Source organism: Sebastes fasciatus, chromosome 16 (assembly GCF_043250625.1).
Source record: "Sebastes fasciatus isolate fSebFas1 chromosome 16, fSebFas1.pri, whole genome shotgun sequence".
Taxonomy (NCBI): Eukaryota; Metazoa; Chordata; class Actinopteri; order Perciformes; family Sebastidae; genus Sebastes; species Sebastes fasciatus.
In genome coordinates this window covers 24,853,868-24,871,883 of record NC_133810.1, presented here as the reverse complement: position 1 = coordinate 24,871,883, position 18,016 = coordinate 24,853,868, and the positions used below count along the sequence as shown (strand labels likewise).

The 18,016-nt window shown below is 40.1% G+C and overlaps 1 protein-coding gene across 3 annotated transcripts; it reads left to right on the top strand.

Moving 5' to 3' along the window:
• Positions 1-3,406: 3,406 nt before the first annotated feature.
• rps6ka4 (ribosomal protein S6 kinase, polypeptide 4) lies at positions 3,407-17,751 on the top strand. Of its 3 annotated transcripts, XM_074611662.1 has the most exons (19): positions 3,407-4,402; positions 6,178-6,249; positions 6,756-6,823; positions 7,464-7,614; positions 7,808-7,923; positions 9,308-9,415; positions 9,546-9,626; positions 10,940-11,043; positions 11,325-11,475; positions 11,573-11,734; positions 12,069-12,194; positions 13,235-13,368; positions 13,482-13,575; positions 14,262-14,432; positions 15,626-15,817; positions 15,905-16,064; positions 16,847-17,010; positions 17,108-17,323; positions 17,360-17,551. In XM_074611662.1, exons 1-19 carry the CDS (start codon positions 4,315-4,317, stop codon positions 17,396-17,398), a joined length of 2,397 nt encoding a protein of 798 aa, XP_074467763.1. In that variant the 5' UTR covers positions 3,407-4,314; the 3' UTR covers positions 17,399-17,551. The 3 variants fall into 3 exon arrangements, with proteins under 3 accessions (XP_074467763.1, XP_074467762.1, XP_074467764.1); XM_074611661.1 differs by having other exon boundaries at positions 17,108-17,751; XM_074611663.1 differs by lacking the exons at positions 3,407-4,402; positions 6,178-6,249; positions 6,756-6,823 and adding an exon at positions 7,031-7,185 and having other exon boundaries at positions 17,108-17,751.
• The last annotated feature ends 265 nt before the right edge of the window (positions 17,752-18,016 follow it).

The window sequence follows — 18,016 nt, the reverse complement described above, 5'->3', positions numbered from 1 at the left end:
AGGTTTGTCGATAATTCAAGTCAATAGTAGATGCTTTTGACTGGCCTTAAATATTAGTTTTCCCAAACCTGAAAGTAGAGGGCTGCTGTTCAAAATGGGACAACTTGCCTGGCTTGAATATTACAAGACAATGGGAATACTGTGAAAGTTAAAGGGTGGATTTACCTTTCTAAACTAGCAACTATTGGTTGATTAATGGGGGTCACAATTTTCTCACTTCATGATGCATCTTTAATGTTTGTCGGCTTGTCTTGTTAGAGTACCGAAGCCCCACTGCTACCTGTCTCTACTTCCTAATGTGCCCAGCGAGGCAGTTCCTCCCACAGCGGCAGACTGCTCGGCGTATGATGAAGTGTTAATACTGCTATGACACGTGACTTCAGATACCTCAAAGTCAACACATCGTCATAGTATCTCTGTGCTATGGTTTCCAAGAGGGAATCAAATATGTTAGAAATTAACTGTGACACTTTTTCTTTTCACATTAACACAGCAGAAATCTAGATTTCCCTATAATTTATGGCAAAGAACACCGCAGAAATGGAAGGCGAGGGCATTTTTACGTCAAAGTCCCATTGTAATCACAAACTCCACGACAAACGTGGAACTCACATGATGTAATAGAAACTCCCAAGAAGTGTAATGTACCAATGGAAATCAGTTGTACAGTGAAATATACAGTATCTGAATGTATTTTAAAGGTCAGTGGTGGCTTTTTGTTTCCTATAAGACCAATAATGTTGACTTGACAGTGACTCAATGCAGTAGTAAACCGGCATTTTATAGTAAGGGCTTAGTCAGTGTGATTTTAAAACCTTACAGTAACACCAATAAAAAAATACATTGAGAGATTCTTCATACAAACAATTGTGTAAATTGTTATGCTTGTCATCGTTTAAGTGTAAAATAGTCTCTTTAACATCCAGTTCTCTTGCTAGATATTTGTAGTATTGGCAAATATCCCTTTCCAGGGTGTAGGCATGTCAAAGTTGAATGAATGCTTTGTTTCACAAAGGTTTATAACAAAATTGAGCTGTTTTGCAGCTGTCAATCACTTGTGAACTCCGATCAAACGGTCAAACTAGGCAGCGCCGATCAAATATTAAATAATATTCTGTTACTCTAATGCCTATTTCTTGTGTAAAATGTTTTCAGAAACATCTTGTAGTCCTGTTTAGCTATAAAATGAGAAAATCTGCTCCGTCTGGCGGACGGTGCTTGGTATTTCCTCTACTGATCTCAACGTGGCAGCCGTGTCACAAACGTTCTCATTTTACAGCTAAACAGTACACTAGATGTTTCTGAAAACATTTTATGCGAGAAGTAGACATTAAAGACACTGCTTAAAGGTATAAAATTAGTAACCCATGCAAAATACAGAAAAAACAATGGGTGTAGTGTTCAGCTTAGGTCTCGAGGAACTGGCATTCTTACCGCAAATTAAACATACATCTATCTCACAATAGACTATCTGATAAATCAAATGTGGAGTGCATGTATTTTGGGATGAGAAAACCCCTTTCAGGAACTGGAGCACATGGGAGAAGTTTGCCTTCAGGGCTTTTATGCTAGAAAGGGTTTATTCTGAACCCAAACCATGATCTTTTCCTAAACCTATAACCAAGAAGCTTTGTTGCCTAAACCTAAGCAGATTTCTGGCAGAAAAGCTCTGAAGGCAAAAAGAAAGGGAGCCAGACATGACACAGTGCCAGATATGTGTAAAACAAATTCTTCTGAAATACAGATGTGCATAAATCTCCAAAGAATCATAATTAATGTTTTAAAAACATTTTATTTGATTATTATATTCCAAAACTGTGATTTTCTCCACACAGTGTTGTGCCACACAGTGAACATGGAGCTTTTGGGCTCCTCTGTATCCTCCTAGTGGCATAAAAGCACTGCAGGGTACATGAGGATCAGGAAAGATATTTACTTAATGAAAAAATATAAAAGACCACTTTTGCTGGAATGAAAAAGTAGAGTAACTAAATATAAACAATCAGTTTGCCGTGCCAAGACGCACATATTTTGGTCTGGTTATTTTGGAGAAGGCAAAGCATGAATGAATGAATGTAGGTAAGGAAGGTTTAAGTGCGTTGTGCACGCAACTCATTGCAAACTATAGGGAATCTTGGAGGCAGTGACATCCTCATTAAAACACAGTGTCATCTACATCACTGAATAGTTAGAACCACCTGTTTCCACCATTTTTTAAAAATATATATATATAATTGAAATATGATGCAACATGATAGAATTATGGCCTATTGTTCTGACTACTATTATACTAGTCTGACATTTATTATGGTTATAAGAAACAAGATATGTATTCAGAAGCAAAAATGTGAATGTGAACAGGGTTATGTTCAACAGCATTTAAAGGATGGCAGATGTAGTCTATTCAACTGTGTGGAAATACAGTATATAGTGAAAGTGGGTCAGCTGAGGACTCTGTGTGGCCCCACAAAACCCCAAATGAGCTATTACTGTATGTTGTAAGATAAGATCAAATAAGATAAGATATTCCTTTATCAGTCCCGCAGTGGGGAAATTTGCAGTATACAGCAGCAAAGGGTATAGTGCAAAAAACAAGACGCATCAGCTAACCCAGTAAATGAAGAGCTAAACAAAGTGTAACAAAATATGAATCATTTTAATAGAAAGAAGTATAAAAATAGGAGCAGTATATACAGTATTGACAATAAACAGACTATTAACAAAATTGCACAAGTGGAAAATGATATTGCACAGTGAGAATGAATGAATGAAATTCCACCTGAAAATATCAGGTTATTGTCAGTTTTTTTGGTGTGTAAGTGTGTTGTGCACGCAACTCATTGCAAATTATAGGGAATCTTGGAGGCAGTGACATCCTCTTTAAAAAACTGTCATCTACATCACTGAATAGTTAGAACCACCTGTTTCGACCATTTTTAATATATATAATTGAAATATGATGCAACATGATAGAATTATGGCCTATTGTTCTGACTACTATTATACTAGTACGACTTGTATTGTGGTTATAAGAAACAAGATATGTATTCAGAAGCAAAAATGTGAATGTGAACAGGGTTATGTTCACAGCATTTAAAGAGTGGCAGATGTCTATTCAACTGTGTGGAAATATATAGTGAAAGTGGGTCAGCTGAGGACTGTGTGGCCCAACAAAACCCCAATGAGCTATTATTGTATGTATGTATTGTCCTAGAGATCCAGACCTATTATGTGGGGAAGAAATGTGCACCATTTATCTACAATCTATCATTATGGAAAACAAATTCACCAACTAATGTTATTGAATATGAATGTGTTTCTATCTAATTGAAGCAGCAGCTCCCTGGAGGTATGGAGCGACGTAGGCTCCGCCCACACCGAGGGATCACGTGACCGACCGTCGCCCAGGTTGTATCGGAAGCATCCTGGTGTTAGCAGTTAGCAGTTAGCTGTTAGTTAGCTATCCGCTGACAACAAAACTACAAAGTGAGGTGTTCATATTTTTTTATTATAATGGGCCGATTATTAACTCGGCTCTAGTGTGGAGACAAAGAAGACAAGGACCTACCCAAAGTGGCCTTTTTTCCACTGGTTTGATGGCTGATATGTGAAGAGCTAACTAAACATTAGCGTTAGCATTAGCATTAGCTAACGTCCAAACTTTGACGGGCAACAGCAGCAAGTCGTTAGCTAGCTGCTAGCGTGCTAATTCTAGCATTCCAGGTAACATAGCTTGTTATTGTAGCAAGTACGCTGACTATCTAGCGTCGTAATAACGCGGTATTTCCATCATTCGTCCATGTATAATGTTATTACTAAGTAATGTAAGTAATGACTTCTGTTGAGCAGCTAATGCTAACGTTAGCCACTTTAAACTTCACTGTAATTAACATGTAGCTACACGAGTGCTCATCGGTCCTCTTATAGTTACTAGTGAACAGCAGCTAGTAAACAAGCTGTAATCTGAATAGCACGTTTATCTGTCTCTTATAGTTAATAGTGAAATAAAGCAGCTAGTAAACAAGCTGTAATCTGAATAGCACGTCTGTGTTTAGCTGATTGATTTCGGCCAATCACATGTAGATCAACAGCAGGATGTCGAAGGCATTGGGATTAACGTTAGGACAGCAGTATTGTCTGGAAAACACAGCTGTCCGGTCGTTTCGGTAATCCTCGTGTTCTCCACAATGCAGCTACAATAGATGTGTTGTAATAGCTGAGCTTGTAGTGTGTGACATCTTGTAAACATTTGGCTGCCTAGTTCGCATTAAGAAGCAGTCTGTATAGGCTATTAGTCTATTTCTTCTTTAAGTTATGTCTGGGGACGCATCTGATAGTAGTGATGACTCCGATACCAAAACAAATGAAAAGGCCTGCACCGTCAAGCATCAGATCACCAATGGTAAGTCACCTTTACTGTTTGTAATCAAGCACGTTATATAAACTGGGGGGGGAAAGTTTGAAAATTTGTGTTTTTGGTGGATTATTTCTCTGTTGTTATAATACTAATTGGCATTGTATTTTACATGGTTGGAAAGCCTGTTTATTTACCTTCACAATGATGTCCAACTTGTAAGGATCATGCATTTGTGGGATGAGCAGCACAGCTGATTGTGTGGGTATCGCCCAAGAAAAAAATGCCAAAATGCTCTGCCAATGGTAAACAGTGTATTCTCGTGGTTATTGTCAATGGTGAACTTTTTTTCTCCACTTTATATACACTGCGTAACCACGGATCTAGAAACCCCTGCACATTGTTATTCATTCCATCATTTGATTTATTCAATATTTGTGATATTTTTTTGAAGCTTTGTCAGAGAGTTGATTTAACTCTGCAGAGTTATAAAAAATAACCACATATAGTCATTTCTGCAGCTGGAGCTAATGGTAATATTATATTGGATTGCATTACATTGTTTCTAACATGTTTCCTCTATGCTTGCTTCTCCACATATAAATACAATGCAGTGCAATACAACACAAACCCAAAAATGTACAGTACCATCTAATTCGAGCAACGCACAAAATTGTATTCTCAATATTTTTTTTTTTTTACTACTTTACTGTGTTGCATAACATCACACAGTTGTAACATCTCAGTGTGTGTAAATATTGGATTGCATGTCCTTAGGTATACATTCAAGTAGTTCATCTGAAAAGATCATACCCACCCATGTGCCAAGCTTTCAGAGCATATGTGTGTCAGACCTGAGGTGCTTGTGGATAAGTGCACTCCCTTCTGAGAGGAATCTCGACTCAGTCTGTATCCGTTTGTGTTGTTTACTCTTAATTAATTTGGATCACTTGGTCTGGACTCTGGAGCATAGAAAAAAAGACCTATTGCTGCCTTTTAGTTTGTTTATGGACATTATATGTGTCCTAGAATATAATTTATAGTGTAAATCTTCAAAGAATATCTACACAGAAAGAATCACATAAATCAGAGAACTGCTGCTGTACACTCCCTCAGTCTGTGAGTGGAAAATTTCAGGTGAGTTGCAGATCCGGCCAAACCATAATCAGTGGTGTCACTGGATATTTTTCATCAGCTGTCACAGGAGTAACAACCTTTTAATCTATGCAGCAGGCAACATTCTCATAAGTTGTAATACAGTAGAATCAGAATAAGGTTTATTTTGCCAAGTACATACATACATGGATGAAATTTGACTCCAGAAATAAATGTGCATTAAAGACTGTAAATCACAATCTATAATGGCAGCAGTGGATATTTGGTGTGAGATGGTTATTGACAGTGTATGACTGATTAATTGTTCATCAGAGTGACAGCCTGAGGGAAGAAACTGTTCTTTTGTCTGCTAAATAGTGAATCAAAACACTGACTAAGATAATTGAATACTTATTTATATTAGATGTATGCCTTTCACTGTGTTACTAGATGTGCAAAAAGCTCTACAAATAATATTATTACATTGCCATTACATGTTTTTTTACAGTTCATGCGCTGGGTTAAATTGACTCGCTCGCAATTAAAAAGAGGTCATCTTTTAAAAGCCAGACACCTGTTTCAGCATATTTTAAGAGATGCTAATGCATTTTTGAAATGTGTCTGCTTGTCCTTTTAAAACAAAATATGTCTGTGTTTGCAGGGTACAGAAATTTTGTATATACTATATACTGGATGTTTTAATTGAGATATTGTCTTTCTGCCACTAGCTAACCTCACGGGTCACACGGAGAGGGTCGGCATGGAGAACTTTGAGCTGCTCAAAGTCTTGGGCACTGGAGGTAAGTGTCTATATGAAGCGTGAAATACATGAAATATAGATACAGTTGTTGTCAAACCTTAAGAAAAACTTGAGTAAGATGTCAGTATGAGGTAAACCCAAAGCAGACATGATGTATTTCCCTGCCGTCGATAAATATCTTAAGGGCAAAGTGTTCATAATTGATGTTCATAGACTGTAAAGGGAAAGCGTCCCTGATGACTTCAATGCTGCGGTGAAACATTTCTTAACATTCATATCCAGATTTGGGAGTTGCAAACCATCAAGGCAGCATGAGTACTATCTGAATGTTTAGAAGGTAGACCATATGCTGTCGATGTCTCTGTTATTAGATCTCATACATAATGAATCCCTATGAGAGATCTGAGAGGCTGTTTCTGTCAACAAAACAACACCTGATTAAATTTGGTGTGCGGGAATGCTTTTGCATATATTCCTGTTCAGTTTCACTTTTGTACTAGAAGTAATTTGAATAACTGGATGAAATATTTGTTTGTCTTTGTCTAGCCTATGGAAAAGTGTTTTTGGTCAGGAAGAACACCGGTCATGATGTGGGCCAGCTATATGCTATGAAGGTAAAGTATTGTAATGGCAATATTCATATCTGCAGTTTAACACTGTACCTTTAGATAATCTCAGGGCCTCACATGTTCAACTTCGTCACCATAGGACAGTGACCTGACATTTTAGGTCTCTGTAACTGCAAACAACAGATTGCTGAAATACTTGTTATGTCTTGTGATGCTCTGTTGTCTGCTGTGTGCTGACGCATTGATATACTTTCTATCCTTCTCTTCTTTTCTTCTTTGCACTTATCTTCGTGTTATGCTTTAAATGTATAAATACTGACTACTCTTTGTATTCGGGGCTCACTTGCCACAGTCCACAACAGGTGGCTGTGCTCGTGAGTCCATCTGCAGATGCTTTAGTTATTAATGTATGCCTTTTTATTAAATTCACTGAAAGACAAGTTGTTACGTTGGTTTGTGTCTTGTTTTAACAGAAACTGCCACCACAGTATAAAACTAAATGTGATCACAAAACAGTTTCTTAGATACAAATTTAAATGTTTAAAATTCAAGACGGGAAACCTTTTACACATTTTTTTTTAACATAAATGATTCACTGATTTTGCTTTTATTTGAAATGTATTTAGAATACTTGCACATCACATGATGAAGTGTCATGTCAAGTTTATTTCTACTACTATCCTAGGTGTTAAAGAAGGCAGCTATCGTTCAAAAGGCAAAGACAACAGAACACACTCGCACTGAGAGGCAAGTGCTGGAGCACATCCGCCAGTCTCCCTTCCTGGTAACGCTCCACTACGCCTTTCAGACGCAGAGCAAACTACATCTCATCCTGGGTGAGTGATGGCATGCTGCAACCACATATGTAGAACTCTTTGTTCCCTCAGTCTTGAAGTGCTGAATAGGTGTTCTCTTCATGTTTCTGTCTATTAGTGTTTGTCTGTTTGCTGTTGCATAATGTGTCTTTTGTGTAATTTTTGTACTGTCTATTCAAGCTCCCTGTGTATCTGCTTTTGTGTGTGAGTACAGACTATGTGAGCGGCGGGGAGATGTTCACTCATTTGTACCAGCGGGATCACTTTCCCGAGGATGCGGTGCGGGTTTATATTGGAGAAATCATCCTGGCTCTGGAGCACCTGCACAAGGTGGGTGATGCTCCCTCCAGCTCTATAAATTAATGCTACAATTATCAATTTTTGGATATCAGGGGGCAGAAGAAAGACAATGCAAACTCCCGCCACCCGCCAAATGCGGGTAAATTGTTGGCAGTAGCAGGTTTTGTTGTTTTCACAGCAATATAAATTAGATATGGGGGAATTATGACCTATTAAACTTCCTAACACCAGCTCTAAGAAGCTTATAATACATCATTAAAACTACTAATGCCAAGATTTTTTTTTTTTAATCAAAGCAAATATTTAAATAGAGATACCATCATTTATTTCCTAATCATTTGAATTGTGTTTTTATGCAAATATCCACAATAGATAACAAAAGCAAAGTACAGTACTGTGTACACACTACCCTCCGTCCCCTGAAAAATAGGGCATATAATTTTTTTTTGTGTAAAATATATATCGAACATTGAATGACATCAGATCTAAATTGTTATTCCTACATTTGTGGCAGGCAGCGGAAAAAGTAAATTTCAGACCCAGACCTTATATACTGTTATGCCTGACGTGTTGGCAAGCAGTTGCCTAATTACACAAATTTAGCAGACACAGAGCAACATTATTACCCCACTGGAGCCTGACAAATGTAGGTGCCATATTTGGTGACTGACTTTCTTCACCAGATATTAGCTAACTTTGTCTGTCATTTGGTGCTGGGCAGGAAGTACCCTCTGGACCGTTACTTTACTGCCTGAAATACTCTCTAGCTCACTAAAGTTACCTAATAATATTTCACAACTACTGTAGCTGAACATTTGGCTCTAAACCCAGCTAAGCAACTGCTATTTAAAGATCCTAATGTCTTCTTAAAGGATGTGCACAAGCCACAGTATGGAAGGAAGGTAGACTGTGTGCATTTTAAAAGTTTGTTTTGAGAACATTACGAGTACATCCCCTGTTTTTATTAATTAGCAGCAGTCTGTAACTGTAAGTTATGACCTTTGGCAGGCCAACTAGATTCACAGTGCAACATTTAAATAAATAAAACATATTGCAAAACACTGAGATAGTAAATTCTTGACTTTTATGAGTTGTTCCTTTTGGATGGCATCAAATAAAACCATCTAAACAAAAGCACACATGGTGACTAGTATTCTCATTTTCTGAGGTAATGTTGCAATTAGGGGGTTGCGCTTCAGTTTGTGTTGCCGTCTGGGCTGTTGTTTACATCGACAAGTTTCAGGATTAGAACTACTGAATGGGATTGCTGAAAATAACCAGCAGATAATAGGTCATTTTTGTCTTCTTTGCTTGTAAAAATGTTCACTATTATTCCTCTGTGTATACTGCATGCCATCTCTGTTCACATAATACTGCACTTATCATGAATGTAACTAGTAAGTCTTTTGTTCAGCTTGCGATTGTGTACCGAGACATCAAATTGGAAAACATTCTTCTAGACAGCGAAGGCCATGTGGTATTGACAGACTTCGGGCTCAGCAAGGAGTTTCTGGAAGAAGAGGTATGTAAACATGATACCAACGTGTAAACATTGTGGACAATGACACAGAAATTTGTGTTATATGTTATCGCAATCAGACAATATTTTGTTTTTATGGTTATACTTTATCTTCCCTTTCTCCTCATTGCAGAAGGAAAGGACCTACTCTTTCTGTGGCACCATTGAGTACATGGCACCTGAAATCATCAGGGGGAAATCTGGGCATGGCAAGGTAAATGTATGACATTAAGGCACCTGTAAAGTAATTGTTCCATTGAGATCCATTGTGACTTGGAACATTTAGCCGTCGATATTTAAATTGCAGTTAAAGACTGTAAGTGTCATCATGGCTTTGGGTAACTGTGGTGCCTATCCAAGGCACGAAAAAAATGTCACTCTGTTCTCAAACTTATTACCCAAAGGCCTGCATCTGATTTTTATTCAAGGTCAGAAAACCGGAATGATTGGCGATAACAAAATAATATTTAATCAACTTACTTAAAGGAACAGTGTGTAACATTTAGGAGGATGGAATATAATACTAATAAGTATGTTTTCTTTAGTGTATAACCACGTGAAAATACAAATTGTTGCGTTTTCATTACCTTAGAATGAGCCATTTATATCTACATGGAGCTGGCCGCCATGTTCCTACAGTAGCCTAGAATGGACAAACACTGGCTCTAGATAGTGCCATTCGCGTTTTTGCGTCGGCCACCATAGTTCTCCTGTACTAGAGAAAACGAGACACATTCTGTATCTGTGATTTAGGAGCTGATAGCAAATTCTTCGGAGTAACGTTAATACGTGAACTCGGCAGCAACATGACACACAACACTCTCCAGCAGTTAACGTCGCCATGACAACGATGGCCACATTAAAACCACTTTCACTACAGAAAAGCATGATTGATATGCAAGGCTTGGACGGCTTGTTGTGGGGAAACTTCAACAGGGAATCCGCCCGGTCACAACAAACCCATTCAGGACCATACGTAGAGGAGAAGGAGAGGGCGGGGTGGAAAGAAGAAACGAGCGGGAGTGGGAGGGAGGGGCGCTGAATGCGAGAGCAGAACAGGAGGAGTGGGTTAGGCGGGCATTTATGGAAATGCAGGAAGTGGCACGGTTGAGGCGTGGTCCTGCTCCTGAAACTCTGCTAATTTAGCTTCAATTAATCTGGTGACTGGATCACTGTGAATGATCTCCAGCTATACTGTATATTCAACTTCACTAACAATGTATTGATCAATAGAAAATGTATTTCAAAATAGAAAACAGTACACCTAATAATGTATTCTCGGTTCACGGATAGACTTGCCATTCGGTCTGGATGCAGACATCCTTGGTCCGGACTTTGAGAAGCCCTGGAGGCTGATGTACCATACATTAGATCAAAGATAAGATTAACATTTGTGGTTATGGAAGGCAATCTGTATCTTAACAGACAACCCAGGTTCTACTGAACAAATACACAGCGGTGCCTTATCTGCTCCTGCTTTGTTCTCCTTTCTTTATGTAATGATTTTTAACCTGTCTTCTCCTTCAGTCGGTGGATTGGTGGAGCCTTGGGATCCTGATGTTTGAGCTTCTGACAGGTGCATCTCCTTTTACCTTGGAGGGGGAGAGGAACTCCCAGAGTGAGGTGTCAAAGTGAGTGCAGCTGACTCCATCTCCATAACACGTGTATTCATATTATCAACCTTCGTTATTCTCAGGTCAGAAAAATGACCTCAGCCATTGTGTTGGCGGTACATTCTCTCATTAATCTTATTAGCACAAATGCATAATTATACATGTGATTATCCTGAACACAGAAAACATCTGCTGTAGGATTTGTCATACATAAATATCATGTCTTATGAGGGTACTATATTAACAAAATGGGCATTATTTCATTTCTCTGACCATCTTTCCCACCCGTCTTCTTTCAGACGTATTTTGCGCTGTGATCCACCGTTCCCCTCTATGATCGGACCCACTGCTCAGGACCTGCTGAGGAAGTTGTTGGTGAAAGATCCCCACAGGAGGCTGGGCTCTGGACCGCGAGGGTGTGAAGACATCAAAGCGCATAGTTTCTTCAAGGTCCTACTTACCTCCAGTCACTCGTATATCTCTCCTCCCCTGTCCCCTCTTCTCGTTCATCCATAACTCTCTCCATCTGCTTTTTGTCTCCTAACAGGGACTGAACTGGGCTGACCTAGCCGAGAAGAAGGTGGCAAGTCCATTCAAGCCAGAGCTGAAGAGTGAACTGGACGTGGGGAACTTTGCTGAGGAATTCACTGGGATGGATCCCGTCTACTCTCCGGCTGCCACGCCGCCAAGCACTGACCGCCTGTTCCAGGTTAGTCCCTGATGTTTCAACCTTGACCCTTATAAAAGCTGGATGTCCAAAATACAATACCTATAACCACCATCTCAAAAATACCATTCTGACAAAGTTTGTGCTCACCTAATAATAAATCAGATTGTGGTATAAGATGTTTTAAATTCCTTTTATATTATTACAGTTGTGTGTTTGGGGTAGGCTCGTGTTTTTTTTAATCGTGTGTGATTTTAAGATAGTCTGCTCTCTCTCTCTCACTCTCAATCTCACTCTCTCTCTCTCGCTCTCAAAGCAGATTATTCAAAGTCTACTACCTCGACATATACCTAACATTACCTCTCTGTCACTTTAGGGTTACTCCTTTGTTGCTCCCTCCATCCTGTTCAACAAGAACGCGGTCATGGGAGACTTTGTGCAATCCCAGATCGGTGCTGACCGCCCAGCTTCAGCCTCTGTCCAACGCAGTGCAATGTTAGAGGTACGGGTCTTTTCTTTATAAAGCCATTTTGGGTTAAGGTTCAGAGTGACTTGGGCATTAGTTGTTGCTCTAAAAAGCGCTCAACAGTGTTTGTTAATCAGGACAGACAGGAAGGAAGAGAGAGAGGAAGTGAAACTAGTTTATTAACCGAAGTTGGCTGACCTCATTTCATAGAATGTTTTGTCGTATTTTATCAAGGGCTAGGCAATATTGAAGACGTATAACAATTATCAGGAGACTCTGTTCTGATAACATTTTACAGTGTTATAGTATCTGTTTAGGAATGGAAAATCTCAGGGCAGCTTATCTTGCTGATGTTTTTTAGTTTTTTTTGTTATTGTAAAGCTATTGAATTTGTTTCAGAATCAAAATCAGAAATACTTTATTGATCCCCGGGGGGAAGTTGCTGCGTTACAGTTGCTCTTATATAAACGTAAAGAAATCGAAGAAAATATAAATAAAGGAGTATGTAGCATGTAAATTATGAACATAATGCTACAATATATAACACAATATACAGTATGTACAGAAATATAAGTAAATAATAAAAATAAGAAATGAGAATATAAGAAATATGTACAAATATTTGCATTAAGACATGCGATATATAACATACAGTATAACCCTAGTGCAAATAAGTAATTACAAAATGCTGAGAAGTGGGATCTATTAAGGAATCTTTCAGCCAGAAATCTGACCTACTGATTTCTTTGTATTGTTTTTTTAATAACAAATATGTGTATCACAGCTCATTATAGAAATTAAAATCTCACAGTATGATTGCAGTGATAGATGATAAAGGATAGACGTTGATATGCCGAGCAGCACAGTTTCATTTGAGTGTAAATGCAAATAGATTCTCTATATAAATCAAAACATTTTCCTCTATAGCGAACCCTTCTCAGGTACATAAATATTGACTGTTCAGGTTGTATCACATATTGGTCACCAAAGTCAGGTGTTTTTAACACAGCTGGAAGCAAACAAACACAGCACATCTCCTTTAACAGCTCAATGTGACTCATCCCTTCTTTGTTCAGGAATCCCAGTTTTTTCAGCACTATGAGCTGTGTCTTCACGGGCCACCCCTCGGAGAGGGTAGCTTCTCTGTGTGCAGGAAATGCAGACACAAGCAAAGTGGCCTCGAGTACGCCGTCAAGATCGTCAGCCGCAGGTGAGCGGAGATGTGATGCTGCTACACCGACAGTATCGCCGTACTGTCTGATGGTAAAAGTCACAGAATGTCCTTTGTTAACACGTGTTAACTGACTGTGTTGGCTGTGTTAGAATGGAGGCAAACACCCAGAGGGAGGTCGCTGCTTTGAGGCAATGTGAGACTCACCCAAACATCGTCAAGCTGCATGAAGTCTATACTGATCAGGTACAGCGGATGACACCTACAGCGGATGTACTGACACAACATAAACACAACAAATAGTGAATACACTGAATACACAGAATTTAGTCTTATTCTTAGGATGAAAATGCTGATTAGTTTTAGTCACATTTTAGTCATTTTCATTCTTATTCTTATTCTTTACAGTATATTGCCGTGAAAACATTTCCTTCAAACAACTATCTATTAAAGTTTCTCGTCAAAAACTACATTTTACAAGATTACATTTACTTCATGATAATGTTAAAGTTGACCTTCGCCCAATACTCATTTTTGACTGAATATAGCATCATATGAGCGCATCATAATGTAAATCAATGGCACCTTCCGTGTTGAAATCGGCAGGATGACAGCTAGTTAACGTTAGCTGTTAGCAGCCAGGAAGCAGCACAATCCTGCACGGAGCTAACAGCTAACAGTTATCGTTAACTAGCTCTCATCCTGCCGATTTCAACAGGAGTTCTTGTTCACAATGTAGCATTATCTGGGAAAAAATAGGGTGCGTCCCCCAGAAATGTCGATAGTGAGTTTGCTGCGTCCAAAACCCATTCTCTATCATCCCACCATTAGTTTCAAGCCCTTTCGGGGCCTATCGTCACACGTTCAGAATTTCATCGTATCGGTTCTTGTGACATCCCTAGTATGAACTCTTGTTCTCTCTTCCCCGTCAGTACCACACATATTTAGTGATGGAGCTTCTGCGAGGTGGGGAGTTGCTGGAGAGGCTCAAGAGGAAGAAACTGTTTGGAGAGGCGGAGGCCAGTCAGCTGTTGCAGAGCCTGGTGTCAGCTGTCAGCTTCATGCACGAGGCTGGAGTCGTGCACAGAGACCTCAAACCAGAGGTGAGCTGGGCTTTGATGACTTGATTCATCCCTTAAAATATACAGTCTCTAAAAAAACAAGTAAAGTGATGACTTGACTCTAATGACACAATAGCACCGAGTGTCCTGGGCACACGTATGTACAGTATGTATGATTCCTTTCATATGAAAACATCAGTCCATAGTGATTGCATCCATAATTCTACTGTATCACATCATGTTGAAATTTAAAATACATTTCAGTCATTACAAATGATTTTCCAGAGAAGTTCGATGTTAGAAAGGAAGCCATGGTGAGTGGAATCATTGGCCCAGAGTAATGTGGTGATGGAGAGAGAATTAGTGGGAACGAGGAACAGAGTGAAGTTTTAATTGTCTCAGTATTTTTCCACTGTGAACTGCATGTATTCCGTGTGCCCCGAGGATGTCTCGCATAAACCGTCTGAATCCAGAGTTATAACCGACCTGTTTGATGTGTGGGGATGTTAGTGTGGCTCTTTTTGCTGCATCATTTGCACATGATTTAATCGTGGTAATCACAGTGGACAACAGGGCATAATGTCTCCACTGCGGCGCAGCACTTTTCAAAATGAAGGCTGCAGATTTATCACACACATATCCTGCCGTCTTCAGATGGCTGTGGGATTTAATTAACGGAGGGAGTTTAAAGCAGCTGTGAATGACAGATAGCGGTAAGAATCACCCATTAACTTTTAGTTCCGCAGTGTTTTACTGAGACGCCTGTCGTAATCGCATAAACTTTTATTTTTCATGCCAATCTTAAATTCATTTACTGGTTGGAGAGTGTTTAATTAAAACTGTTTATCTACATTATTCCATAATTCCTGCACATTTCTTTTTAAGTATTGAGTTTGCGCTTGTTGACAGAATCGCCAAATGATGAATCACGGTCAGATGTGGAAATAGATGTTGTCCTCCGGCATCTAATCTTATTTTCACCAAAAAATATATCAACGACTAATTTTGCAGAGCCTCATTTGAGTGAAACTCCCATCTGTTTGCCCTCTACTCCCACGTTTGCACCCCATGATGTGCTGCACTGGGCACAAAAATGCCAGGGACATACCAGATTGCAGTATTTAGTGGTAGTGCTAGTATTTACGAGTAGTATTTAGCAGTCTTTGCTCTGTCAGGAGTGTAAAAAGTAAAGAAAAATAAGAGAATGATCATGGAATCGTATTTGTCTCTTGCAGAACGTGCTGTTTGCAGGCGAGGGGGAGGACTCTGTGCTGAAAGTAATAGATTTTGGATTCGCCCGCCTGTGCCCTGCAGGCAGCGCCCCCCTGCAGACTCCCTGCTTCACGCTGCAGTATGCCGCGCCTGAACTTTTTGAGAGCGCAGGATACGACAAAGCCTGTGACCTCTGGAGTCTCGGGGTCATCCTGGTAATTTAACCTAGAAACTGCTGATTCTATCACACCATTAAGGCTAACTGGAGTACTAATGACTCTGAATGTGTGTGTTCTCATCAGTACACCATGCTGTCAGGCCAGGTGCCGTTTCAGAGTGAGCAGCGGGGGATGACCTCATCCTTTGCTGCTGACATCATGCAAAAGATTAAAGAGGGCGATTTCTCATTGGAGGGGGAGGCCTGGAAGGGCGTATCGGAGGATGCCAAAGAGCTTGTTAAAGGTATGTGATATAGTATGTTTTTAAATGACACATTTGCTCAGTTAATAAGGTCACATTGCTAACTAACATAGTACGTGCTTCGGTGGAGTTTCTGCTTGCCCTGTTGGAGAATGTGATGGTGGATGGTTTAGAGCACATGTGTCAAACTCAACGCCCATGGGCCAGATCCGGCCCCCGTATCAATTTAGATTCTCAATAAATTTTGGCTCGTCTTGATGTGGTCTGCACAGCAACGCGTGCTCCGTACACCAAACACACAGGTGTGCATCCACTGTCTGCAAGCTAGCAAACACAGAATGGCACAAAAACGTTATTACTCGCACCCACTCAGTTATGAGAGCCAATCCGCACCGCACCGCCCGACCAGCAATATGCATTAATCAACCACCCGAACCCCACCTGGACAAGAGACAAGCAAGCTCAAGCACCGCGGCTTGCGGTGTGTGTGTGTGTGTGTGCGCAACGTGATTTCACAGAAACACGTGAAATGACCACGACCTCTTGACAGCGCATTACGTGGCAGTGCCACAGAATGTGTTCAAATGACGTGCTTTTATTTTTATTTTTTTATTAAATGTCCCACACAACCACTGAGTTGCCATATTCAGGTTTGTGAAACAGGCTATATGGAGTTTCCATTGTTTGTAGGACTCGTCGGCAGAGGAATGATTACTCCAAATCCCCTCTTTGCGAGTCGGCTTGTTTTGTGTGCATCCCTTCTATCTTGTTCTCTTGTCCTTGTGTGTCTTTGACTGTTTTATCCGCGTCCTCTATGATTTTAGGCCTACTGACAGTGGACCCAGAAATGCGTCTCAAACTCTCTGATCTGAAAGAGAACAGCTGGCTGCAGGGCGGAGCATCCATGTCCACCACTCCTTTGTGCACTCCAGATGTGCTAGAGTCTAGTGGGCCTACTGTCCGCACCTATGTCAACGCCACCTACAAGGTAATAGCATAGTGTGCAAAATTTGGCAAAGTTCTTAAAATAGATGATTGCATGAACTTAATGTGTTTTTTCTTTGGTCCTCTCCCTCCCTCGCCAGGCTTTCAACCGTGGTAAGAGGGAGGGCTTCTTTCTGAAAAGTGTCGACAACGCTCCCCTCGCAAAACGCAGAAAGCTGAAGATGACGAGCACAGGTGTAGAGACCCGATGGAGTTCATCCTCTTCGTCCTCCTCTTCTTCCACCTCCTCCTCTGCCTCTGCCTCTGCAACAGCATCCAAAGCACAGCCAAAGCAAACTGTCCCCCCAAAGCAAACTCTCCCCCCAAAGCAAACTGTCCCCCCAAAGCAAACTGTCCCCCCAAAGCAAACTGTGACCCCAAAGCAGAGCTAGCCTAAATGGCAGGGGAGAGAACAGAAGGAAGAGGTATGTGCTTATTAGGGCAACACATTGTCCTCCAGTGTCCATAGGGTCACCCAGTTCCATAAAAACCATACTGACAAATGGTTAGTGTTAAGTTTTCAATACAAAATTGAATTCCAAGTTTTAAAAGCAAAGCGACTTTGTTCACCATGCCATATTCTCCCCAAACCAAACTGTATTTTCCTGGAGTGGATGGAAGAGAAGATGGTAGAAGTCTAGTTTGGCATCTTTAAGATGCGCAGAAATCTGTGGCCTTGAGCAAAAATATCATTATTCAGTATTCACTTACCATAATATGGTAATATCACACACTAAAAGTTAAACAATGAGACATTTACCTATTTTCACTGTGGGTAAGAAACCGTGCCTGGCTATATAGGTACAAAGGGAAAAAGGAGCCATAAATGAGCAGAAGCCATATATACAGCAACACAGTGAATCCGTTGTGAATACACACAAATTTGCACACAGCAAAAGAAAAGTCCTTCCAGGAGTTCGCAGGCTTCACCCTTTGATTGTACGTATGTAGTTATTTTGAACTTTGCCACACGTGTAATGATTGGCAGAAATCAACAAAAGTTTGGCTAC